Raw genomic sequence first — 22,481 nt, forward strand, 5'->3', positions numbered from 1 at the left:
CCAGCTCCCTCAGTACCCTTGGGTGGATCCTATCCAGCCCCATAGATTTGTGTGTGCCTAAGTGGTGTAGCAGGTCGCTAACCACTTCTCCTTGGATTATGGGGGCTTCATTCTGCTCCCCGTCCCTGTCTTCCAGCTCAGGGGACGGGGTACCCCACGAACAACTGGTCTTACCATTAAAGACTGAGGCAAAGAAGGCATTAAGTACCTCAGCCTTTTCCTCATCCTTTGTCATTATGTTTCCTTTGGCATCCAATAATGGATGGAGATTCTCCTTAGCCCTCCTTTTGTTGCTAATGTAGTTATGGAAACATTTTTATTGTCTTTTATGGCAGTAGCCAGATTAAGTTCTAGGTGGGCTTTGGCCCTTCTAATTTTCTCCCTGCATAACCTCACGACATCCTTGTATTCCTCCTGAGTTGCCCGCCCCTTCTTCCAAAGGTCATGAACTCTCCTTTTTTTCCTGAGTTCCAGCCAAAGCTCTCTGTTTAGCCAGGCCAGTCTTCTTGCCCGCTGGCTTGTCTTTCGGCACACAGGGATGGCCTGCTCCTGCGCCTTGAAGATTTCCTTCTTGAAGAATGTCCAGCCTTCCTGTACTCCTTTGCCTTTCAGGTCTGCCTCCCAAGGGACTCTGTCCACCAGGCCCCTAAACAGGCCAAAGTCTGCCCTCCAGAAATCCAATGTAGCAGTTCTGCTGACCCCCCTCCTTACTTCTCAAAAAATCAAAAAATCTGTCATTTTATGATCACTATTTAGTGAATATGTAATTCATAAAGAAATATAGGAAGTTATTATTGAAAGCATGAGCTACATATGGACATTCTATATAATGATATGAAATGAAGAAAATAGAAAAAACTCAAATTTTGTAGTAATAATAATGAACAGGTATCCTTATCTGTCATTTTATGATCACTATTTAGTGAATATGTAATTCATAAAGAAATATAGGAAGTTATTATTGAAAGCATGAGCTACATATGGACATTCTATATAATGATATGAAATGAAGAAAATAGAAAAAACTCAAATTTTGTAGTAATAATAATGAACAGGTATCCTTAACATAAGCCATTTGTAGTGTAGTATTTATGTGGGGCTGGAAACACTGGGTTTGGGGGTGTCAGGGCTCCATTATGCTAAGCACTACTTACAGTAGTGTAATGCATAACATTCAGTATCCTGAAAGATTGACATTTTTAGCATTTCATCTAAATAGACTTTTTTGGGAAAAAAACAGCAAATAATAAATGTAGTTCACTGTTACAAGTTTTGCACTTAAACTAGCATCAGCTGGAAATGAAAAACAGCCAGGGAGATGGAGGATAAAACCATCATAATAATTACAGGTATAAAATGTTAAATGCAGCTTTCTTTGTAGTTTTACTACCTCTGTTGCTTTACTTTGGTAGATTAGGAAGCCTTAATGATTGATATTTTCCATGTTAAAGCCTATAAAATTTTTTCATGCATTTCAATACAGCCCAGAATTCCTTCCGGCTTTGACTGTAAACACTAATGCTGGGGCGTAGCATACTTTCACAATGGCTCTGTCAGGGGAAAATAAATACTATTTCTAGCTGGGAGACAGTATTAAGCGAAGTATGCTGCTAGGGTAAATTTTACAAATAATGATAATTTTACTGAATAGTTTTATCTTAAAATTCTACAGGAATGACTTGTTGCTTCATATTTTGTTCCAATTTTCTGCTTTGCTGATTTTCAGCAGAATCAAACTATCATTTTTTTTTAATTTACTGCTAGTTAAAAAGTGATCATACTGTCACAACGCCATTATCTTGATTTCTGTTGCCCTCCTTAAGAAATTAGACTTATTGATGGTAGAAAAAGATTTCTTTCAGAATTTAGATGCGATTTGCAACCATACCATTTTGTATGACAGGAAAAATATACCTGTTCACTCAAATTATACAGAGCTACTGAATCAGCCTGAATTCCAGACACTTTCGTTTAAATCTTTCAAAACAATTGAAGAACTGCAGCCTATTTAAGGTTTCACACTGAAAAGTGCTGGCCATTACCGGGAAATGGTGAGAAACTTCAGCACTTGTTGAAAGCTTAATCAGATGTGCTCACCACCTGACTTGTGGTGGTCAACTCTTAAAAATAACACATGGTTGACATCGTCCTTTTTCATTGCTTAAGCATTTACATTGTTGTGTGAGTAACATGTAGAATCTGAAAAGAACCACAGTCTCTTTCATTTCTTTCCACTGCAAATTAATTACTTCACGTCACAACCACAACTTTTATTTTAGAAGTCTACTTATACTCTGTTTTTTCTCTATGACAGGCTTAAGCTTTGGCAAGCCAGGTGATCTTGGTAGATTGTCCCAATGGCTTTCAGAGCCTGAGGTGAGCACAAATATTCCTAGATTTGCCCAGATCTTGTTTAGTCATAGTTTATGTGAAATATCAGTATGCAGGGAGATGGTATTAACTAGCAAAGCATTTTTCCTTTTTGTTGAGATCTCAGTATCATTATTTCAAATGTTTTTGTATAGATAAATAGAAAATAGTATGGCCATCAGTAGTCTAGGACTATGTTGTTGGAATAGACAATTTATTACCTTAAAACAGTAAATGTCAAGGTTGTGACACAGAGAGCTAAACTGGATTTTTCAAGTAAATTTTTTCTTTAGATATTAATGTGTATTTTGCACATAGCAGTATACAGCTGGTCTGAATCCAGAGCCCCTAAAAAATAAACCTCTAAGGCTCTCATGGCCTTACTCATCCTAGACTTCCCTTTCCCCTTCTTTCTTCTATTCTGGGATGGCAAAGTGTTAGAAGTTCAGATAAATAGTCTGATTCACTTTTTTGTCTCAGTCTTTCTTTCAGTCTTTGCACCTAGAAGGATACTTTCATTTTTGATGGAAGCTGAGATTCTGATCTCGCCACATCATGCCTGGAACTGCAGCTCAGCACAGAGACTTACAGTGACTAAGTGTTAACAGGATCAGCTGCTGGCAGAAACTATACTAACAGGCAGTGAACATAGTTTACAAATTAGTTACATCATACAACTCTGATGATGACTTTCAAACTTGTCTTGCCAAATCATCCCTATTACATGTTTTGCACAGTATAGTATAGAACATCAAAGATTTTACAGCTTTTAGAGGTGATGACATGTAAGAATACTTAAAGAAATGAGAGATGCTATATCTGTTTCCTTTCTACAGCAGTATTACAGGGAATTTAAAAGTAAAATGAAAATACATTCTATGATGTCATTAGATATTGAGAATTCCCATGACACTATTTAATTAAACATATTTTAAGCTTCCAGTATACACAGAAAGTCAGTGATGATGGGGAATAATGACATCAAAAGCAAATAAGACATGGGAAAGACAATAATTGAGCTTCACAGAAATTGCATCCTGTAACCTGTTTTACGGAATCAAGCCATGCTCAAAATATGATAAGGTTGATCAAAAACTGACAAGGACTACAACATCAGATTTAACAGTTTACTAATCTGGATTTTTGGTGCTGGCACTTTGGTGCTGGTTAATGGATGCTGTTTCTTTTTTCTCCAAATACTTGTATTTTCACACAGGCAAAATAAAATCAAAGAAGTAGGACTTAATTTTCCCTGGAGAATAATGTAATAAAAAAGATAATCATGTTCTCTTCCAAGACAGTGTTATGTGATCTTATTGATTTTCTTTTTTTAGGAGTTAGGTTGCTTTCTCTGTATAACATTTCCCTTGCTGCTGCCAAAATACCATTTACCTCCACAAAAATATGGGCAGATCTAAAATCTAGATTTCTGTCCTAAAACTTGCCATTCACATCTTTAGCAGCATCAGCTAAAGGATTTTTACTAAAAAAACAAATAGCAACATATTTTCAGTAAGCATATGGGTGAAACTATCAACATGGCAACAGTGTTTTGCTTTGTGTGCATGTATCTTATTTTACCAGAAATCCCAATGATTTGGTAAAAGAAATCTATTGCAGTTTTCCTGAAGCAAGGACATCAAGGCAAGATTGAGCCTAACCTGTAGATTTAATATTGCAATTTTTCTCCATTCTAAGGTTGTACAAGCATGAACTGTTTCGTGGAGGTCTTTGACTCCAAAGGTCTACTCCCCGGCCCTGGTTCTGATGCTACTTACGTTCAGCATTTAGACACAGTTACTTTCACTCACTATATATGCCAGATATACAGACAGGAAAAGCTGCAGAACTGCACTAGAAGCATATTGACAGGAGACAGGAGACAAGAGTTAACTGGAAGATAAATCTCTGACCACACTACCTACTCTCACACCATCACTTCCTTTTCTCCATTTACACCAAGACTGCTAAACTCTCAGAAGGAAAATTATTTTCTTCCATGAAACTATCCAAAAAAGTATCTTGAAAAGAAAATCCCCAGCGATAAATGGTTGTCATTTATTGAACAGGTTGGGTAATAATAGTAATAGACTGAAAGAGCATTTACATATCAGTGGAGATAAGTATGTACTCATAATTCTGTGTGTACTTCTCTATCAGCTGCAATAATGTTTTTGGAACCAAACCAATACTACTTAATTTAGGCCAATGTATCATAAAGTTCATTTGTGTTAACCAGCTTTATGCGCTGAGTACAAAATACATCAAGTGCAATTTTACACTTACTATTCCGGGATCTTCTTTTATTTGTAAGGAATTCTTTAACATCATACGTGAATACAGTCACATACTGAACAGAGGAGTAGAGACTGTGTGGCAAGAAGAAGAAGTTGACTAAATGTCTGACACTTTTTTTTTTTTTAATGACTTATTTTAATTTAAAGGCTGAACTTTGGGTAGATTATCCCTTGTTTTGACAGCAGTATAACAACAACAAAGATAGCAGTGGAACTTCTAATAAAGTATACCAGAATCTGTGCTATCACTAAGTGATCTTTAGATCATAGAAAAGAATTCCCATACTTTTTCTACTATATAGTCCTTCACCTTATATCCATAACAGTATGTGAAAGTGTAATCACTGTCCATAGCTAAACTCCTCTAAGATTCATTTGGTTGGTTGGTTTTAGAAGGAAGAAGAACAAGAACCAACCACAATTCTATCCTTCCAGACGTAGACTTCAGAGTACACAACTTTGCAAATTGTTCTTCACTCCTGCTAAACATTGAGCCAAAAACCTTGCGATTCTATCACGAAAATCATGGCAATGCTCCAAATAATTTCAGCTGACAGGAGACGGCTCAAAAGCTGGAATGTTTAGCTAGATCAGGACCAGAGGGCTGTTTACCTTGCATGATCAAATTCATACCCATTAGAGAACTACAGAATTAGATTCAGTTCATTATGCTGCTGATGATCTTCTTTGGGGAAAAAGTTATAGATTTGCCTAGTCTGAAAGAGATAGTAGGTATTTCATTCTATCTTAATGGAATTCCTAGTATTTGTTTCTGATTTTGACTAGGAATGTGTCTCCTGTTGTATTTTCTTCAGGTGATTCACTCTTTTCTTAAGAACTGATATAGTTCAACTCTGAAAACTGCATAAAAGTTACCAACATCTGTGGCTTTCTTGGATTGTGGGATGCGTATTTAAAATAATATTGGGGATGTATTTCACACTTAAATGAGTTTTAAATATATTGCATTGTGCTAGTTATGCAAAATATTTTACTGGTTTTCACAGGAGCTTCATTTTATGCTTATTACCAAATGGAATCACATCTTCATTTGGCAGAAATTATACTTGAATCTGCTGTAGAGAACATAAGGTTCTTCCTGTAGAATGTCGTCTGCCCTATGCCATATTTATTGTAGTTAATCATATGGAGACATAAACACACAAGGAAAAGAGATATCCTTAACATTTGAAAGTCAAGAACAGAGTGTATATGTAAATAACATTTTTGTTTCATATCTGTTGTGGTTTAACCTCAGCCGGCAACTGAGCACCACACAGCTGCTCACTCACTCCCCCTCCCCTGGTGGAATGGGGGAGAGAATCGGAAGACTGAAAGTGAAAAAACTCATGGGTTGAGATAAAAACAGTTTAATAATTGAAATAAAATAATAATAATAATAGAATATACAAAGCAAGTGATGCACAATGCAATTGCTCACCACCCGCCAACCGATGCCCAGCCAGTCCCTGAGCAGCGGCCCCCCCGGCCAGCTTTCACCCATTTTAAATATTGAGCATGACGTCACATGGTATGGAATGTCCCTGTGGCCAGTTTGGGTCAGCTGTCCTGGCTGTGCCCCCTCCCAGCTTCTTGTGCACCTCCAGCCTTCTCCGTCGGTAGAGCATGGGAAGCTGAAAAGTCCTTCACTAGTGTAGCAACAACTAAAACATCGGTGTGTTATTTATAAACATTGTTCTCATGCTAAATCCAAAACACAGCACTGTACCAGCTACTAGGGAGGAAATTAACTCTATCCCAGTAGAAACCAGAACAATATCATTGACCAAATAATTGTTTTGATCCAAACTGAAGTAACAGTGAATTGCCTTATAAAAAGAGCATACAAAAACTAACATAAAAAGTCTGAGTGAAATTAAATATTCATTCAACCTTAAACAATTTTTTTTGTTTCATTTTGAACTCTTTTAACAACAGAAAAGGAATGGAAGTGTTTAGAAACTATTTGTAATATTGTAGGTATCCACAGCAGCTTTTAGCTTGCAATTAAATCCAAAGAACTTTCATATTCAGTACTGCAGAGCTATATTCGTCTTCCCAAGTGACTGGTATCCACATCACTCATACAGCGCCATGGTGCTTTACTTTGGCTATCCTGGATTGCTTTTCTGGCATTCTTATGTTGTATTTTTCCCAGCCCTCTCAGAACAGTCATTTGAGCTAGGGAGAGAAAGAATCTGTACACAGAATGGTGCTTAAGGTACTGTCGCTAGCTGGGGGGGGGGGAATATTGCTCTGAGCTGTAATGAGAATATGGAGGAGAGGGGTCACAAACTGGTTCTAATCCTCATCCTTCTTTGATTTTGGGGTCAATGCTTACTTAGCAAGCAACTCATAGAATTAATTCTTCTTCCGTGTGATCACAGAAAAAAATCTGTATGGTTTTTTGAACATGTTTTCTTTTTTGTAAAATAAACTAACTTTTTGATCCATTTAGAAGAAGATTCAAAACCCAGGTCTGTGTTCTCCTGGATGCATAGCATGCTAGTTACATTTGGTCACATTCTGTCTGACCATGAATCTTGAATTCCTTTCTGCAGAGTAATACAGCTTCACTAAGAAGGGTGAAAATTTCCTGCACCATCCCATATCCTGGTGAAATGAATGTTTCCTAGAATAAGAAAGGATTTGAGGGTTTGAATCCCTCAAGCTGAGATTTGCATTATACTCAAATCTTTAACATCATGGATTCATATAGTTTTGTCTTTAAGTAAAAGATATTAAAATTGTTCGTCCATGTAAATAAATCTATGCTGATTTTAACCCAATGAGCACCAAGCGTTGGAGGTTTCAGGAGACCTATATTCAGAAATGTTAACTCTAAGAATTCACAGAGGTATGATATTAGCTTTAAGACACTCAACTCAGACAACTGTTAGAGAATTCTTCTGGAAAAATTTAGGTGCCTGATTATTAAAAGGTTATACAAATCAGCCCTTTTAGAGCAGCTTTGGCAGGTGTCCTTTTCTTGAGAATGCATGGCTGAATATGTCCTTAAACCCATTCTTTAATATTTTATAAAAATTTTTGGCTCATTTTCATTCAAGTACCAATACTGGGTGAAGCTCAGATTGATTCTCTTTTTATTCCCAACTGTCTGACAGCCTTTGAATAAAGACTACATTTTATGTAAATGGTTCAGTACCCACTAACCAAATGATAGGCTTTGGCTCAAATTCTTGCATGTCCTTATAAAAATATCTTCCATACCACAGAGACAAAAGCAATGTCAAATCTGTAAGCAGGTATGCGAATAGTTGTCAGATGTATCAGAAGAGAAAACTTTAATGGTGTTTCAAATCCCTGGTCTTCTGTCCACAGAACTAAAATTCTTCCTAGTATTTTCAACACAATTTTTTGTAATTATAACAGTTTAAAATGTACAACAATTAGAAAAGTTAGTCTTTGATCTTCTATGTGTTAGTTCGGTCATACATTGTAAAAGTAACATAATGTTTGTATTTTTAAAGATGTACGTACCCCAAGCTTAATTTTTTGCTTTTGTTTCATATCTAGCGTCTCAACACCTACAGACACCTGCTTTATTTTCATAGTTCTTTTCTGCTTTGAAAGATATGCACTTGCTTTTGATTTCAGAGAAAATGTTTCTTTCAGACTATTCCACAAATTATGTCTTAAACTGAAAAGAGAATAGAAACCTTCAATTAATATTCCTTGCTAGTAGCTTGGAATCCAGTCTTTCAAAAAAAGAAAAAAAGGATTCATGTTTTCAGCTGTATTTCAGAGTTTCATAAAAACGGCCAAATTATTTCTACATTTTTTGTCATAATCTCATTTAGAAGAATTCAGACTTTGAATGATCTATTTAGCTATAACTGTTCCTCTTGTTAAATTTGATTTAAAGTTTGTTATTTTCTTTTACATAATTATACAGTAAACAAACTAATCTCTTACATTTGCCTATGACAAAATTAGCTATTAAAAATATAATATTACAAAAGAAAGGCAGAAATGGAAAATGTTTTTGCATAACTTTAGCATACAAGAAAATAAATGTGGTTTTCTTACAGCTCTGTATTAGAAAGCTTAAGTTGCTTATCTAAATCAAATATTATTAAATCATTTTAAATATTTTTTTTTCTCCCTTCAAGATGCTAAGGACACTTTTTGGGGTAGATTATCAACTGTTTAGGTCTGTCTAGTTGCTGCTGATTATTAAATTGATGTTTGTACTTTTTTAGATGTGCCATCAAATCCTTATGGAGTACGAGTTTTAGAGCTGTCACAAACCTCTGCCAAAGTTTTGTTCAATAAGCCAGATTCACATGGAGGGGTGCCCATTCATCATTACCAAGTGGACGTAAAAGAGATAGCTTCAGAAACCTGGAAAATAGTTCGCTCCCATGGAGTTCAAAGTAAGTTTAAAAAAAAAAAAAAAGCAAGTATTTTAACTGAAAAGAATGTCAAGGGAAAAGAATGCAAGTATATGTTAACTGATTCTTTGTTTCTCCATTACTCTTAGTCCAGTAGCTGCATCTTCAGTTAATATTAATGAAGTCAGACCTCTTTACACCAATTAGAAACCTTACTGTAATCTTGTAAAAGTCAACCGTTACTTTTTAGTTTGAAAAATGTTTGGTGAACAAATTTACAATTATTTTGCATTTTTCAATGTCCAGTCAAGTAGATATAAAGAATATTTTTGAAGCTACAAATTTTTAAAAAGAGTAGAAATCACAGAGGAGTTTAGTTTGAGAATGTGTATTACATATGCAGTTAACTTAAAAATTTTAAGCTATTATGTGATATTTAATCCTGGGCATTAATTACTGATTTTGAGCTACTTAGTAGCCTTTCTACATACCTGTTAATATTCATGATGTCTGTTTCAAAAGCATATCTATAAAGTATTGTTCAACAAACATTAAATGCATTTGTTAGATAGTATATCTATTATCTATCTACTATATTAGTGGGGATGCTACAAATGGGGCCAGTTCCTTGCCAGATCTATGCTTTCTTTGCACGTCTCTAAGGCAGAAAAGAGTATAAGCCTCCCCAAACAGACAAGAGTTCTTTAAGTACATGCTGAGATGGGGTGTTTATACAGAGTAATGTTAACAAAATACATTCAACAGATCAGTAATCCCTTGCATCCATATTTACCCTTTGATATTTTTAACAGGTAGTGCAAGTTAAAGCAGCCCCAACAGTCTTCTGATTTATACAGCAGGAGGTGAATGGTTTTGCAGCTATGGGTGGGAGTGATACAGCAGTGATGGGAGAAAAAATGTGAATGGTTATTCCTTCCCCTTCATTGCCTCCCATTAGATCCCATAATCCACACACAAAAATTCTGCACTAAGCATAGCATATTCCAAATTACAGAATTATTTCAAAGAAACAGACAATGAACATGGGATTAACATATATTCAAAGAAACATATAATGACTTTTTATCTTTTGTTTTTCTTAACCAAACACAGTAACTATGTGTAAAAATGTAATACTGTAAATCATAGTAGCATTCATTTTAGTCCAGTACAGCTTGTATTTCTTTCAGTACCAGAAGATCTAAAGAAGACAATGTGTTTCCTCTAGTTGCAGGGCATACGCATTAATGGACATCAGTGTACCTCTTCCCATCTTTTCATGTTATGTTTCAGGCGAAGTTTGAGACTTTTTTTCTCATAGCTACTTCCTTCAATGAATTGGCAATAAATTTCTCTGATGAAAACTACAATATACCAAATACTAAAACCTGAAGTGACCAGTCTGTGTAGTAGGGTGCAATGTAGTCAAATGAGAACAAACCCAGTGACTACAGAGTGCAGTCACACAGCTGCTTAATATAAATGTAAAGTCATAACAAAAAGAAGTCCTCAGTGTCAACTTTGTAGAACAGTGTATTTACCTTACTCCCCATAAACCTTTCTTTCCTATTATTTCTGTTAATGTGAAGTTTATTAAAAGATTAACCGATTACATTAGGAAAGATGTATAACTTGACAGACCCTTGTTATTAGAGTTGACTGGAGCTGCATTCTTTAAAAGTTCACACTTTGATTTTGAAATATTCTTTCATAATTACATGTTTTTAAGTTGTTATATACAGCTCATTTTGGAGATACATATTCTGTATAACATGAATTGATCTTCTTGGAATTATTTTAGTACAATATCTGTTTGAATTGTGTGGTAGTTTATTCTAAAAACAGAGTAGAGTGGCAGATACAAATACCTGCAGTCCTTATGAAGACAATACCACTGTGAAGTAGATTGTGAGTATTTAGGATCTCTGCTGCCATCCCTACTAAAATTGAATATACAGCGGCTTTGAGAAAAAGGCTGTATTAGTTCCTGCATGCTGTCATGTTATTTCCCCATGTCTTCCTTTTGTGCAACTTGCCTTACTTTTTTCACTTTATTCTCCTTTCTTGCTTAGAAGTTTTCAGGAGTTTTACCTTCTTTCAAGCATGTATTTTCCTCTTCATTTCATTGTCCCCCAACTGTAATGCTGAGAGATTTGGTTGAAAAAACAAAATAGGTCACACTGGTTTTGGACATCTTAAAGGTACCTCTTAATAGCATGTATTATCAGAGACTACTCCAAGTGATGACAAAAACTAGTAAATATGAAAACAACCTGAAAAGTCATCTTGGTCTACAAATAGATATACTTAGTAAATAGATAAATATTGGGACGGTAAACTTTACTGAGAGGACAGTGGACAATATTAAAAATTAATTCTAGATCCATAATTAATTTATGCTGTTTTCTGAAATCTCTATTTGTATACCCCTGCATAGAAAGATTGTGATTGTATTTCCTATATTTCTCTGAATTTATTTCTGAATTACTTTAGAAATCAAAAGCTACTTCAGAATTTCAAATATTTGCTAAGCAGGAGGCATCTTGTTTTTGTAAATCTTGTTGATGCTGCATTATGTAATTTGATAGTGAAATCAAAAGGGACCGGGTTGCATTTATCAGTTGTTCTTGCAGATATTCCATAATGAGTTAAAAACTTGTTCTATTTGTGAGGTACTACAGGACCAAACCAGAAAAACAAGATGTGTTACCAAAACACAGACTGAACAGCCCAGAGCAGAAAAAGTCTTTCCAGATGGAGATGTCAAAAAAGCAATATTAGTGTCCTTTTTTTACATGAAAATACTGCTAAATGTAACTGGAATCTTTCTGAAAAATTGAGCCTTTGCTTGTTTCCTGAGCATGCAGAGGGTTTCCGCAAGTTTTCTAAAACATCTGTTTAAACCTCTCTCCATTTATGTTTTAGCCTACTTACAGTGTCATGGTAGGATAACATTGAGATATCCTCTTCTAAATCCCTATTTTTGGTTCCTGAAAGGATTTTTAAAGAAGCTTTTCTTAGTATGAAGGCTTTTCTCTTTTTCTTTATACATTTTGAGACATTTAGGATACTTTTAAGTGTTTTGAATGATAAAAATATATTACATGTGTTTGAGACAGTTTCTCATTGTGCTTATGTAACTAAGGACCACTTTCCTACCATGCCTCAACATCTTCTCAGCTGAGTGAGGAGGATGTTTAGACTACACAGTCGGTATTGTGTATTATGATTTGTAGTTGGGTCATCATAATTTCCATAGTCAGTCAATATTCCTTAATGGAAACAAACCCACTTTTTCCATCTGTCACATGTTAGGGACAGGTTTATGGCTAAGATTCAGACATAAATGCTGTTTACACAGGCACAGTTAACTGCTTACACATCTCAAGTAATGATACATACATAATGCATGAGTCATGATTTTTTCCCAGCAGCCAGTGATAAACTATGCTGAAATTTTACAGGATGTCTTTTTATCGGACTGATTTAACTCAGGAGTGATAAAACAGCACTGCAGCCCTTTCTTGCCACAATGTAGGTAATGTTTAAAGACCATCTTTTAATGGAAAGAGGCAGAAAAACCTACACGCAGGAGAAAGGTGTGCCTGGAAGACTGTTAGCCTTCCAATACAGAGACTCAAGGCTAAACTGGGTCTTCTGGTCCCTCTCTACTATGACCAGAAGTAATAGTGTAGTTGTCTTCATACAGTCACAGAGAACAGCCATAAACTCATAAAATGAATGAAGACTGTATTTTTAAATGAAACAAACATTGTGGAAATGTGCCTACAGAAGTTAGTTTATAAATAAAGTGTTAATAAATGGTTAATAAATGTTTCAAAAAGTTGTTGAAAGGAATTGCTACTATCGCTAGCAAGTCATTAATTTTCTTATAATTATTACCCAATAACTATGTACAAAACCTTCTACAAGTAGGATTATAGTTGTCTGGTTTTATTTACATGAAAAATACAATAGATTCTTACCAAGGTTGTTAGGCGTTCTTATGTAATCAATTGTCCAGTAAATACAAATAAGTTTAATCAGAAAAAATTAAGCAGTATGAAATGGATTCTGTGCAAATCTATTCAAACAGCCTGCAATTCTCTTCATCTAGGAAAAACGCGGCCGGTTTCTTCAAAGAATCCCTCAAAAGGTGGCTTTTGTCTCAAACTGTACTAGTTTGAGCTGTTTTCAGATCAAATTAAGGAGCGAATTCTAGAGTCTTGGAGCCATAGCCAAGAATATGTTTCCCTATTCCCTCCCCTTTGTCTTTTATAATGAAGAAGATTTCATTTGAAAGTCTGTGCTGATTGCAGCTATTGAAGGAGAGCACAGAAAGTGAAGCAATCATTCTGATACACCAACTTCAGGCCATTTAGGGATTTAAAAGTCATAATCAACACTATCATAGTTCACCAAGAGATCAGTGAGCAAATGGTAGCTAGATTTTTTCTGCACTTGCTAGCTGCTCTTCTGAATATGAAAATTGTTCTGTTGTAGGCTAGCTGCGAATCTCTGTATAGCTTCACTTTACAGTCACGGTGCAGCGGGGCTCCCTGTGGGCCAGAGTCCCGAGGGGAGGTGGGTGGGCAGGGACAGGCGGGGCTAACAGTGCCCTCAGACATTTATGACCCTGTCAGTAGTGCAGAGAAGCCCACTAATCTTGAACAGTGAGGATAATATCGGCAAGGTTCGTTCTCCAAGGAGAGTTTGCATCCTTTCAGCCAGACAGTTGATAAAGCCCTAAGTGTGGGGTATTGCCCATCCATCGTCAAGAAGGGGATAAAAACCAGTGAAGAGCATTTGCCATGCTTTCCTCTGGAGACACAAAGAAACCAGTGAGAAGGTGTAAGATACCTGTGCTGGGAAGAATTGTCTTACCAGAATCTTCTGCGTAATTTTATTTTTTAAAAAAAGGACATTCACTGATCAATTTCTGAGTAATCAGCAAAGACTTCATGAGAAAAAACCTGCACTGTTTTTCCCTTTCAAGCAGTATTGAGTTTTCCAAGGAAGAAACAGGATGAGAGAATGTGAGATTCAGTTCTTCAGATCCCTTCAGTCCTTCAGAAAGCGCCACTGGTATAACTCTACTAGAGAAGCCATTAAGGTCTTGTTTTGTCTTAACAGCATTATAAACACTAGTAATTCTGGTTCACAGGCAGCAAATAATGTATTTGTAATGAAAGGCACTTAGCTTATAGACAAACCTGAAACACTGTGGAGGTGTGCTTGAACCTTGAAAAAGAAATGCTCTCTGAAAACTTTTCGATGTCTTCAACAGGAAAACAAAAAACTTTATTCCGTAATCAGTCTAACTCAGCATAAGATGGGTATGGCCGCTAAAACTCCAGCAGTTTTTCCTTCCTTCTTCACATTTACAGATAGATAGATAGATGGACAGACAGAGAAACATGTCTTTCTTTTCAAAGCATTAAATATTTATATAAGAATGAAGTATCAAGAAAAAACAGTCTCTGCATTTCTAGTGCCACTCAATTTGCTGGTGGTAGAGCAACATGAAGAATACAGTAAAAACCCAGTCCCATATTAAGATTACTATGGAAATTCACCTATGGGATATGTGGATGGTTGTCACTGTCATTTTAGAGAAGAGACATAGACATTTGGGGATTTATGTAGCCATGTAGTTTAGAAAGAAAAAGTACTTTTCAATCATTCATGTTTTTCTTTAAAAGCGTAAACTTCATAAAATAATGGTAAAAGCAAATATGGAACCTATTTTGAATAAATTTGTATTTTTTATATAATTTTTTTTTTTTTTTTCTTAAAGCATTTGCCTACTGGTATATTAATATAAAATTAAGTGTAGTCATGTTAGAGACTGGTGAATCTGAGAATGTTAATCTGTAGTGATGCCCTAAAAACAACATACTCAAAGAATGCCTATTCTGACATTGTTTTTAATGCACTAAGTTCAGGTAGCTACTCAAAATGGCAACCTTACATTCTTTTTTTTTTTTTTTCTTAAAGCATTTGCCTACTGGTATATTAATATAAAATTAAGTGTAGTCATGTTAGAGACTGGTGAATCTGAGAATGTTAATCTGTAGTGATGCCCTAAAAACAACATACTCAAAGAATGCCTATTCTGACATTGTTTTTAATGCACTAAGTTCAGGTAGCTACTCAAAATGGCAACCTTACATTCTTCTTAAAAAACAAAAATGTCTTGTGTTGTTTATTTTTCTGAAAAAAAAACCCAAACAACAAAACAAAACAAGACGTCTGAACTTTACTAGTGTCTCTAGGTCTTGTTTTTTCAGGAGATATTCTATTGAGTTTCAAGTCTTTTAACTAAATTATTCCTGGACTTATAATTCAGCATTTGTACGATATTAACAGAAAATATTTTCTACAATGGACAAATTATATAAGCTAAAGTTATATATACATTTCCAAAAACATGGGGTAGAAGAAAAAATATTGAAATTGAACATGTTATAAAAGATGCTTTTTTGCATCTATTTATGTGTTTTGAATTGTAATGGTCAAGGATGTTTTCTCTTTTGACATTTGAGATTCTTCTTTGGACGGCAGAAAGCAGAAGCTTTATGAAATAATGCACCAAATATAATATGATTCAATAATGAATGTATTACTTGTAAACATATTTCATGCAGTAATATCAAAACACACCAGACATGCTTCACCAACATATGCTTATACTTTTTTATTGAATATTTTATTGAAGGAGACAATAATTTTCAAAGTCTTGTGGTAGCATAATCAAGCTATGTACAAAATGCAGTTAAATATTTCTTTATATATGTGTTTTTACAACATTCCATTATAATGCAAAATGAAAGGATGAAAAATATTACGACCTAGAAATGTTGAAAACTTTACTCTGTACAAGAAGAAGAAATCAGTTGACAGGTGAACTACAGGTGGTATGTTACATATCTGAAAAAAAAAGCATAATATATAGAAAGAATCAAAGGAGTTTTTCTTAAGAAAAAAATACTAAGAAAATTTGTACAGCATCTTAATCTTATGCAATAAATTGAAGACTTCAATAAATTTAATAGTTTGGTTTTAGCTATTAAGGAGTTCTGAAACTTCAAGCACTACTGCTAATATTTGCTTTCAACAGAACTTGTTTTCTCTTTGGTTCTTGACAAATTGGAGATCAAATCTGAAATAAATAATTCTTTATAATTTCACATTCAAATCTCAGCAGGTTCAGTTCATTTTTTTTCATCTAATTACATTAAATTTCATGTACTTCATGAAATCATAGAATAATTTAGAAAGAAAGGGACCTTGTGATCATCAGCTCCAAACCCCCTAGGTCGCAGCAGGGCCAGCTTCAAAGTTTTGTTAGGGTGCCCAGGGCTTTCTCCTGAGTTTTGAATCACTTAAATGAATGGAAATTCCGTATTTAGCAGTTTGTTTGTGAAACGAGGGGTTTTTTTAAACAAGGTCCTGTCTGTACTCTTTTTTCACATGCATTTAACTTTTTTTTTAGGCACATTGTAGTAGAAAAAGGATTTTCTGTTACCCAAGATAAGTTTTTAAACTGCTGTGCTGTGTGTTATGCCTGGTACTGAGGCTCCTTTTACTACATGTGTCCTTAAAGTTAGAGAAAGTTATGTACATGCCAGTGTTGAAGAGGTAATTAAAACCTGAGTTGTCTATCTGTGTTACGCTTTTTACTGTTGAATTGGCTATACCAGTGAGAAAGCATGCATGTATGTAGGCAAATCTTACTATAATCCTTCTAGTAAAAAAAGAACAGTCAGTAAATTAAAAATAAAGTCGTTCCATTTTCTCTTTTACTTTTTATAATATATATAATGTTCCAAGCAATAAAATGGTGACTTTTTGTGTCTGTGCAGTTCAGGTTTTTGGATAAAACTACTGAACTTCATTTTCTGTCTTTAAGCAAGACTTTTTGGTAGACCTCACATGAACAGACATTCTTTCAGAAAACTTTAGAAGTTTGTAGTGCATGGTTTTCCACCAAGATTTCAGAAACACTGTTATGCAAAAAGATATTATTTCTTATGCTGAAATATAGCAATTACTGTATCTTTTTATTGTCATGGGGAAGAAATCTAATAGATAGATCAATTAGAATTCTCATGTACTACATCTTAGGTTGTAACTTTTGTACTTCCTGCTTCTTTTGTACTGAAGCATGAAAGTATGCACCCCATTGATTACTAAAACACTTTCCCAGCATAGCAATGCTTCACCATTAAACTGGGAAGACTTTTAAATGGATTCCTGAGAGATACGAACCCCATATAATTCAATAATTTTCTTAATGAATTTAATGATTAAGAGAGTATATCTGTATAATTTGTAGGTCAAACAGAAATAAATTGCAAATGTTTTGGTAGGCTAAGTCAGCATTCAAAATTGTTTTAATAGTTGAAAATCTTCAAGGCAGAATTCATTAATGTCTAGTGCAAGCTGCTAAAGCAGAAGGAAAAACGCGTTCATTAGCCTGTTCCAGTGGGAAAATATATTTTTAGTAAGTATTTGAGACATTGAATTCCTTGGCTTATCTGTCAGATTTGGCTCCCTACGACATGAATTGTGATCACATTCAGTTCTAAAATGACACTTGCTATTTCTGAGGAGTGTTTCTGCATTTCTGGAATATCATGTATGTACTCCAGAAATTTAGAAGTACCTGGTCTCAGAGATTTTTGTACATGTTAAATAAAGCCATAAGTCATTCAGAAAACATTTCTGGGTTGTGAATTCAGCTTTAGATTCTTGTGCTCCATTTAGCAGACTGTTAAGCAGGCAGTTTAAGACCAGTGAAAACATGGATGAAAAAAACCTGTAAAACCAAACTCAAAAAATTTGTTGTCACTTTATACCCAACTAGTACCACAGCAATTGATGCACAATATGGAGAATCTAAAATGTCACATTGATTGTCACATTGTCAAATTGACTTAAATTAGTGGTTTAATTTAAGAAATTGTCTATTGTCAATAGGCAATAATTGATAACATTGTTAAAAAAAAAATTTGTAGAACATTCCTGATATCAGTTAATATACTTATGATACTATTGCTAAGCCTAAACTCATGGGATTTCTTTTTCAAAAGAAACTGATATTTAGCTTGATACAAAAATAATTTTCTCAACTTAAACCGGCTTTGAAATTATAAGAATGCAGGAGCTGCACATATATATATATATGTTATTAAGCTATAATGATGTAAGATGCAGTACAAATAACAAATAAAAAGCCCTTAATTTTAATAAATCTAAATTCTTGGGATAAAATGGCATGATACAATTTGCAACATGTCATACAATTAAAAAAAGAAAAAAGTGAAAGAATGGAGGCAGTTTACAGCCAATATAGATTACTATTAAATGGTAGGAGAAAGACTACTTTTTATCCAAATTAATTTGTGTGTATACCTGCATGTAAGAATGTTATTGAGCCCTCTAATTCTGTCTCTATACTATTCTTGGCCTCCATCCAGCTTAGTCTTTGCTGTAGAAGTCTCATGTGGATGGAAAGGTTGGATTGTAAATAAATGTCTTCAACTAAATGACATGGATGGATTAGAGAGACTAGAAAGTGAGGAGAAGTGTAAAGGGAAAGCTAGGTTTAAATATTTTGGTTTTTTATACAGACCTGAATCATCAGGAGAATGAAATGTACTTTTCACATTCAAAGGTGAATAAAATGTCATGAGAAGAGAAGAAAACCCAGACAATTTACGTCACAGCATAGTGCATAACTAAAAGCAACTGAGTGTTACGCAGCTATAACCACTGCCAATATCTAAGGTTACCCTTCTCTTCAATAGCTTGTAATTCTGTGTTTGCAATTGCATTTAGTCAAACAGTCAAAGCTCATTGAAAAACATGATTTATGTTCAAGTGTGGGGTTTTTTTTAAGACACAGACTTGAAAATCTGTAAGAACAAATGCAAGATACTTTGATTGCAAGAAGTATGTAGTAAATATTTTAATAAGCAATTAAATGGAGAATCAGTTATTCCAAATATATTTCACCTGGTCTTTCTCTGTTGTGATAACTCTTGGCTACTCCCTATTTAGACCTTTTCAGGCTTTTTATGACAGCACACTCTCAAGTAAATTTGCAGTGAAAATGCTGATCTGATTTCAAGGTCTTACTGATCTGGCTTGTAAGGGTAAATCTTGTTAAGTAAAGAGTGATGCAATGCAATATTGAATAACTGATAAATGAAATGCACGGTGCAACTGCAAATTTTGCCCTTCAAATCTATATTGTATTCATCTGCATTTATTTCACATTGCCAGTCTTGCTTACAAAAAGGTAAAGTACATTTATGGAATATTTATGTGTATATAAACTTCTGCTGCATTTTGTAATATAAAACAGAAAAGTGTTCCTGGAGGACAGAGTATTCTTTAAGTATTTTCAAGGTCATTAAATGACAGAGTAGTTATGAATGGAGTTTTTCTTCTGCCACATACAGCAATGAGCAACAGAGAGATAACATAGCGCTATCTGTATTACATTTCATGGTATCGTTAAATGAATCTCCTTTTTATCACTTTTTTTCTCTCTACACTTTTCTTTCTCCATTGGCAAGAAATGAAGTATAGCATGCGGGAGTAGGATGGGGATAAGGAAGAAAAAGTTATGAATGAAAATTATCTTTGCATGTAAGAAGCAAAAGAACTGTTGTTGAAATCATCATTCACATCAGCCTTGAGGTCTTTGCTTTTTCACAGTAGTGAATCTAATAAAAGACACATTTGAGATCACATTTTAGTCCCTTTGCTTGTCACCGTGAGGATGGCCTCTGATGACAGCAGTTACCAGGAGCTGGTTTATTCTTACCTCAAATGGTGATGGTTAGCTTTTTGCCAGCTCCTGCATTTGGTAACAGAGCAAGTAGAGTCTCTTTTTCTCACACTTTGCATCCTCCAGAGTTGAAAATTGCATGGGTTAGAGGAATTAAAGGCAAAACTCCTGTGTTATAACCTGCTTCCTAGGTAGCTCCTAAGACCGCAGCAACGTACTTCGATAATGGGACAATTAGTATTAACGAGAGCTTCCAGTTTAAAAAATCTGGTCAGTGATAATGTACCATTCAAGAGAAGCACATAGGAGACACTTTTGTTGGCATTCAGACTAAGTGGCTTGTTTGGAACATGAAATTGAGCAAGTAAAATAAGTTGTTTAGAAAAGAGCAAATCATACACTCCGTTTCTAATAATGAATTCAGTGGTATGTTACAGTACATAATTCTCTGTACATAGGTAAAACTGAGCAAAGACATGTGGATTTTATATATGTTCTGTTTATTACTATTAGTATGCAGAATTATAATAAAATTGAAAAGTGTTGGAATTTTTAATAGCAGTCTTAACTGAGATGCAAGGCTTGCTAACATATATTAATTTGCCTATTAAAAAAACCTCTACTTGTCTGAGCACAGTATTAGAAATTTTCATTCCTTTGTGCTCTGCAGATATTCCTTTGGCTTAGCATTAAGAATTCCTGAATTCTTGACATCTGTCTTGGAGCTTTGTAAGAGTGCGGATATATTTGTAGTAATGAGTAAAGAGTAAATAATTTTTTTAGGTATTTTGGGTCCATCTGGTTAAGAAAGGCCGTCTCTTATTTGTATCTCTAACACAGTGCAGTTTTGTAACACCATAAGACAACTAGTGAATTGCATGAAACGTAAGAAAACTATTCTATTCTGTTCTAGTGAATTACATGAAACATCTTAAATCTGTTGCAAAGTCTCAAAGGAACAAAAAGATCTTTGTAGCTCTGCAGAACTTGGCTGACAATAGGAAGAAGGTGCAGGTGTTAAAAGTAAACTATTTTCTTAGTCTTGGAAGGCATTTTCTGTGAGGTTTTTTTGCTTTTTTTTTGTGATAAGAAGAGAAGATCTTTGGACCAGTAATCAGTTATTAGTTTAGGGTAAGTTGTTAGTTTAGATCTGAGTTATACCCTGTTCTATGAAAAGCAGTCATCAGGAGCTTACCCAGTCTTACCAGCTTCAAATGGCAGTTGTATCATACTGAAAGAAACTTGCCTGTTCAGCCTTTTGAAAAAAGATCTGAGCTCACTCTGTGAAGTCAGTCAAGCGGAGACCAGCTCCAGCTAAAGCTGTGCACCTGGGCACAGGTCTGCCCTCAGATTGGCAAGCCCCGTTTGCCAGTGACTATGGTGACGCAGAAGTGTGGAGTCAGCCTTGACTCTAATGGGAGGGCTCACAGACACACCAAATGTCAACGTATTGCATGAACGTATGCCAAGGTTTCCCATACCTGCCTTTCTGAAACAGTAATATGGTCCTCAAAACTATGTGGACTTGCTACACCATTAGCCAGCGTATAGACATTTGACCTAACATATTCCAGATGCACCACGGAAACTACTGTGGACTTTGCGCTTAGAAGATGAAAGGATTTTCTGCTATGAATTCAAGTGAGGCCTACCTCGCCTTTCTCAAGATCTCTCAGTAACAAAGAAGTCACGAGTGGAGTTTTGAATGTAGGAGACCCTTTTCAACTCCAGCTTTGTGTTGCAAATTTCAAATGGGATATTAGCTCACAACAGGATCTCCATTATAGGAACAGCAGAAAAATGGGCATGAAAAAACTGAAATAAAAGTAATTCTTTCTGCCCTACAAGGGAGTATAAGAGATTCTAGATTCTGGCATATATGAGGTAGGCTGGGATAGGACCCAGGTTGATTTATACAATTGAAGAAATGAGAGAAAGTGGTGAAACTGTAGCAAGCATAGAAGAAAGGAAGGTATGCACTCATAGCTAGCACCCAGCCTCCCCCCTCAAAATATACTCCCTCCTTCAATAATCCGGTGTAGATTATTGCCACTCGCTCACTCCCCCACAGTGGGATCGGTGGGATGGGGGAAAGAATCAGAAGGGTAAAAGTGAGACACCTCGTGGCAAGAGATAAAAACAGTTTAATAGGTAAAGCAAAAGCCGCGCACGCAAGCAAAGCAAAACAAGGAATTCCTTCGCTACTTCCCATGGGCAGGCAGGTATTCAGCCATCTCCAGGAAAGCAGGGCTCCATCACGCGTAACTGTTACTTGGGAAGACAGATACCACATAACTCTGAATGTCCCCCCCTTCCTTCTTCTTCCCGCAGCTTTTATTGCTGAGCATGACATCATATGGTGTGGAATTTCCCTTTGGTCATTTGGGATCAGCTGTCCCGGCTGTGTCCCCTCCCAGCTTCTTGTGCACCCCCACCCTACTCGCTGGTGGGGTGGTGTGAGAAGCAGAAAAGGCCTTGACTCTGTGTGAGCCCTGCTCAGCAATAGCTAAAACATCCCTGTGTTATCAACACTGTTTTCAGCACAAATCCGAAACACAGCCCCATGCTGGTTACTGTGAAGAAAATTAACTCTATCCCAGCCAAAACCAGCACAGTCATCTCCCAGTAAGCATTGTTTTTAGCTTTGATGGATGTTCA

The 22,481-nt window shown here is 35.4% G+C and overlaps 1 protein-coding gene across 1 annotated transcript in view; it reads left to right on the plus strand.

Moving 5' to 3' along the window:
* The window catches only part of NCAM2 (neural cell adhesion molecule 2), a 156,073-nt gene that overhangs the window by 72,632 nt on the left and 60,960 nt on the right, over positions 1 to 22,481 (plus strand). Inside the window, exon 12 of the mRNA XM_009327895.1 lies at positions 8,891 to 9,064. Coding sequence (XP_009326170.1) covers positions 8,891 to 9,064 — 174 coding nt within the window. The remainder of the gene's footprint in view (positions 1 to 8,890; positions 9,065 to 22,481) is intronic.

This window comes from Pygoscelis adeliae, unplaced genomic scaffold (genome assembly GCF_000699105.1).
Source record: "Pygoscelis adeliae isolate BGI_AS28 unplaced genomic scaffold, ASM69910v1 Scaffold14, whole genome shotgun sequence".
Classification (NCBI taxonomy): domain Eukaryota; kingdom Metazoa; phylum Chordata; class Aves; order Sphenisciformes; family Spheniscidae; genus Pygoscelis; species Pygoscelis adeliae.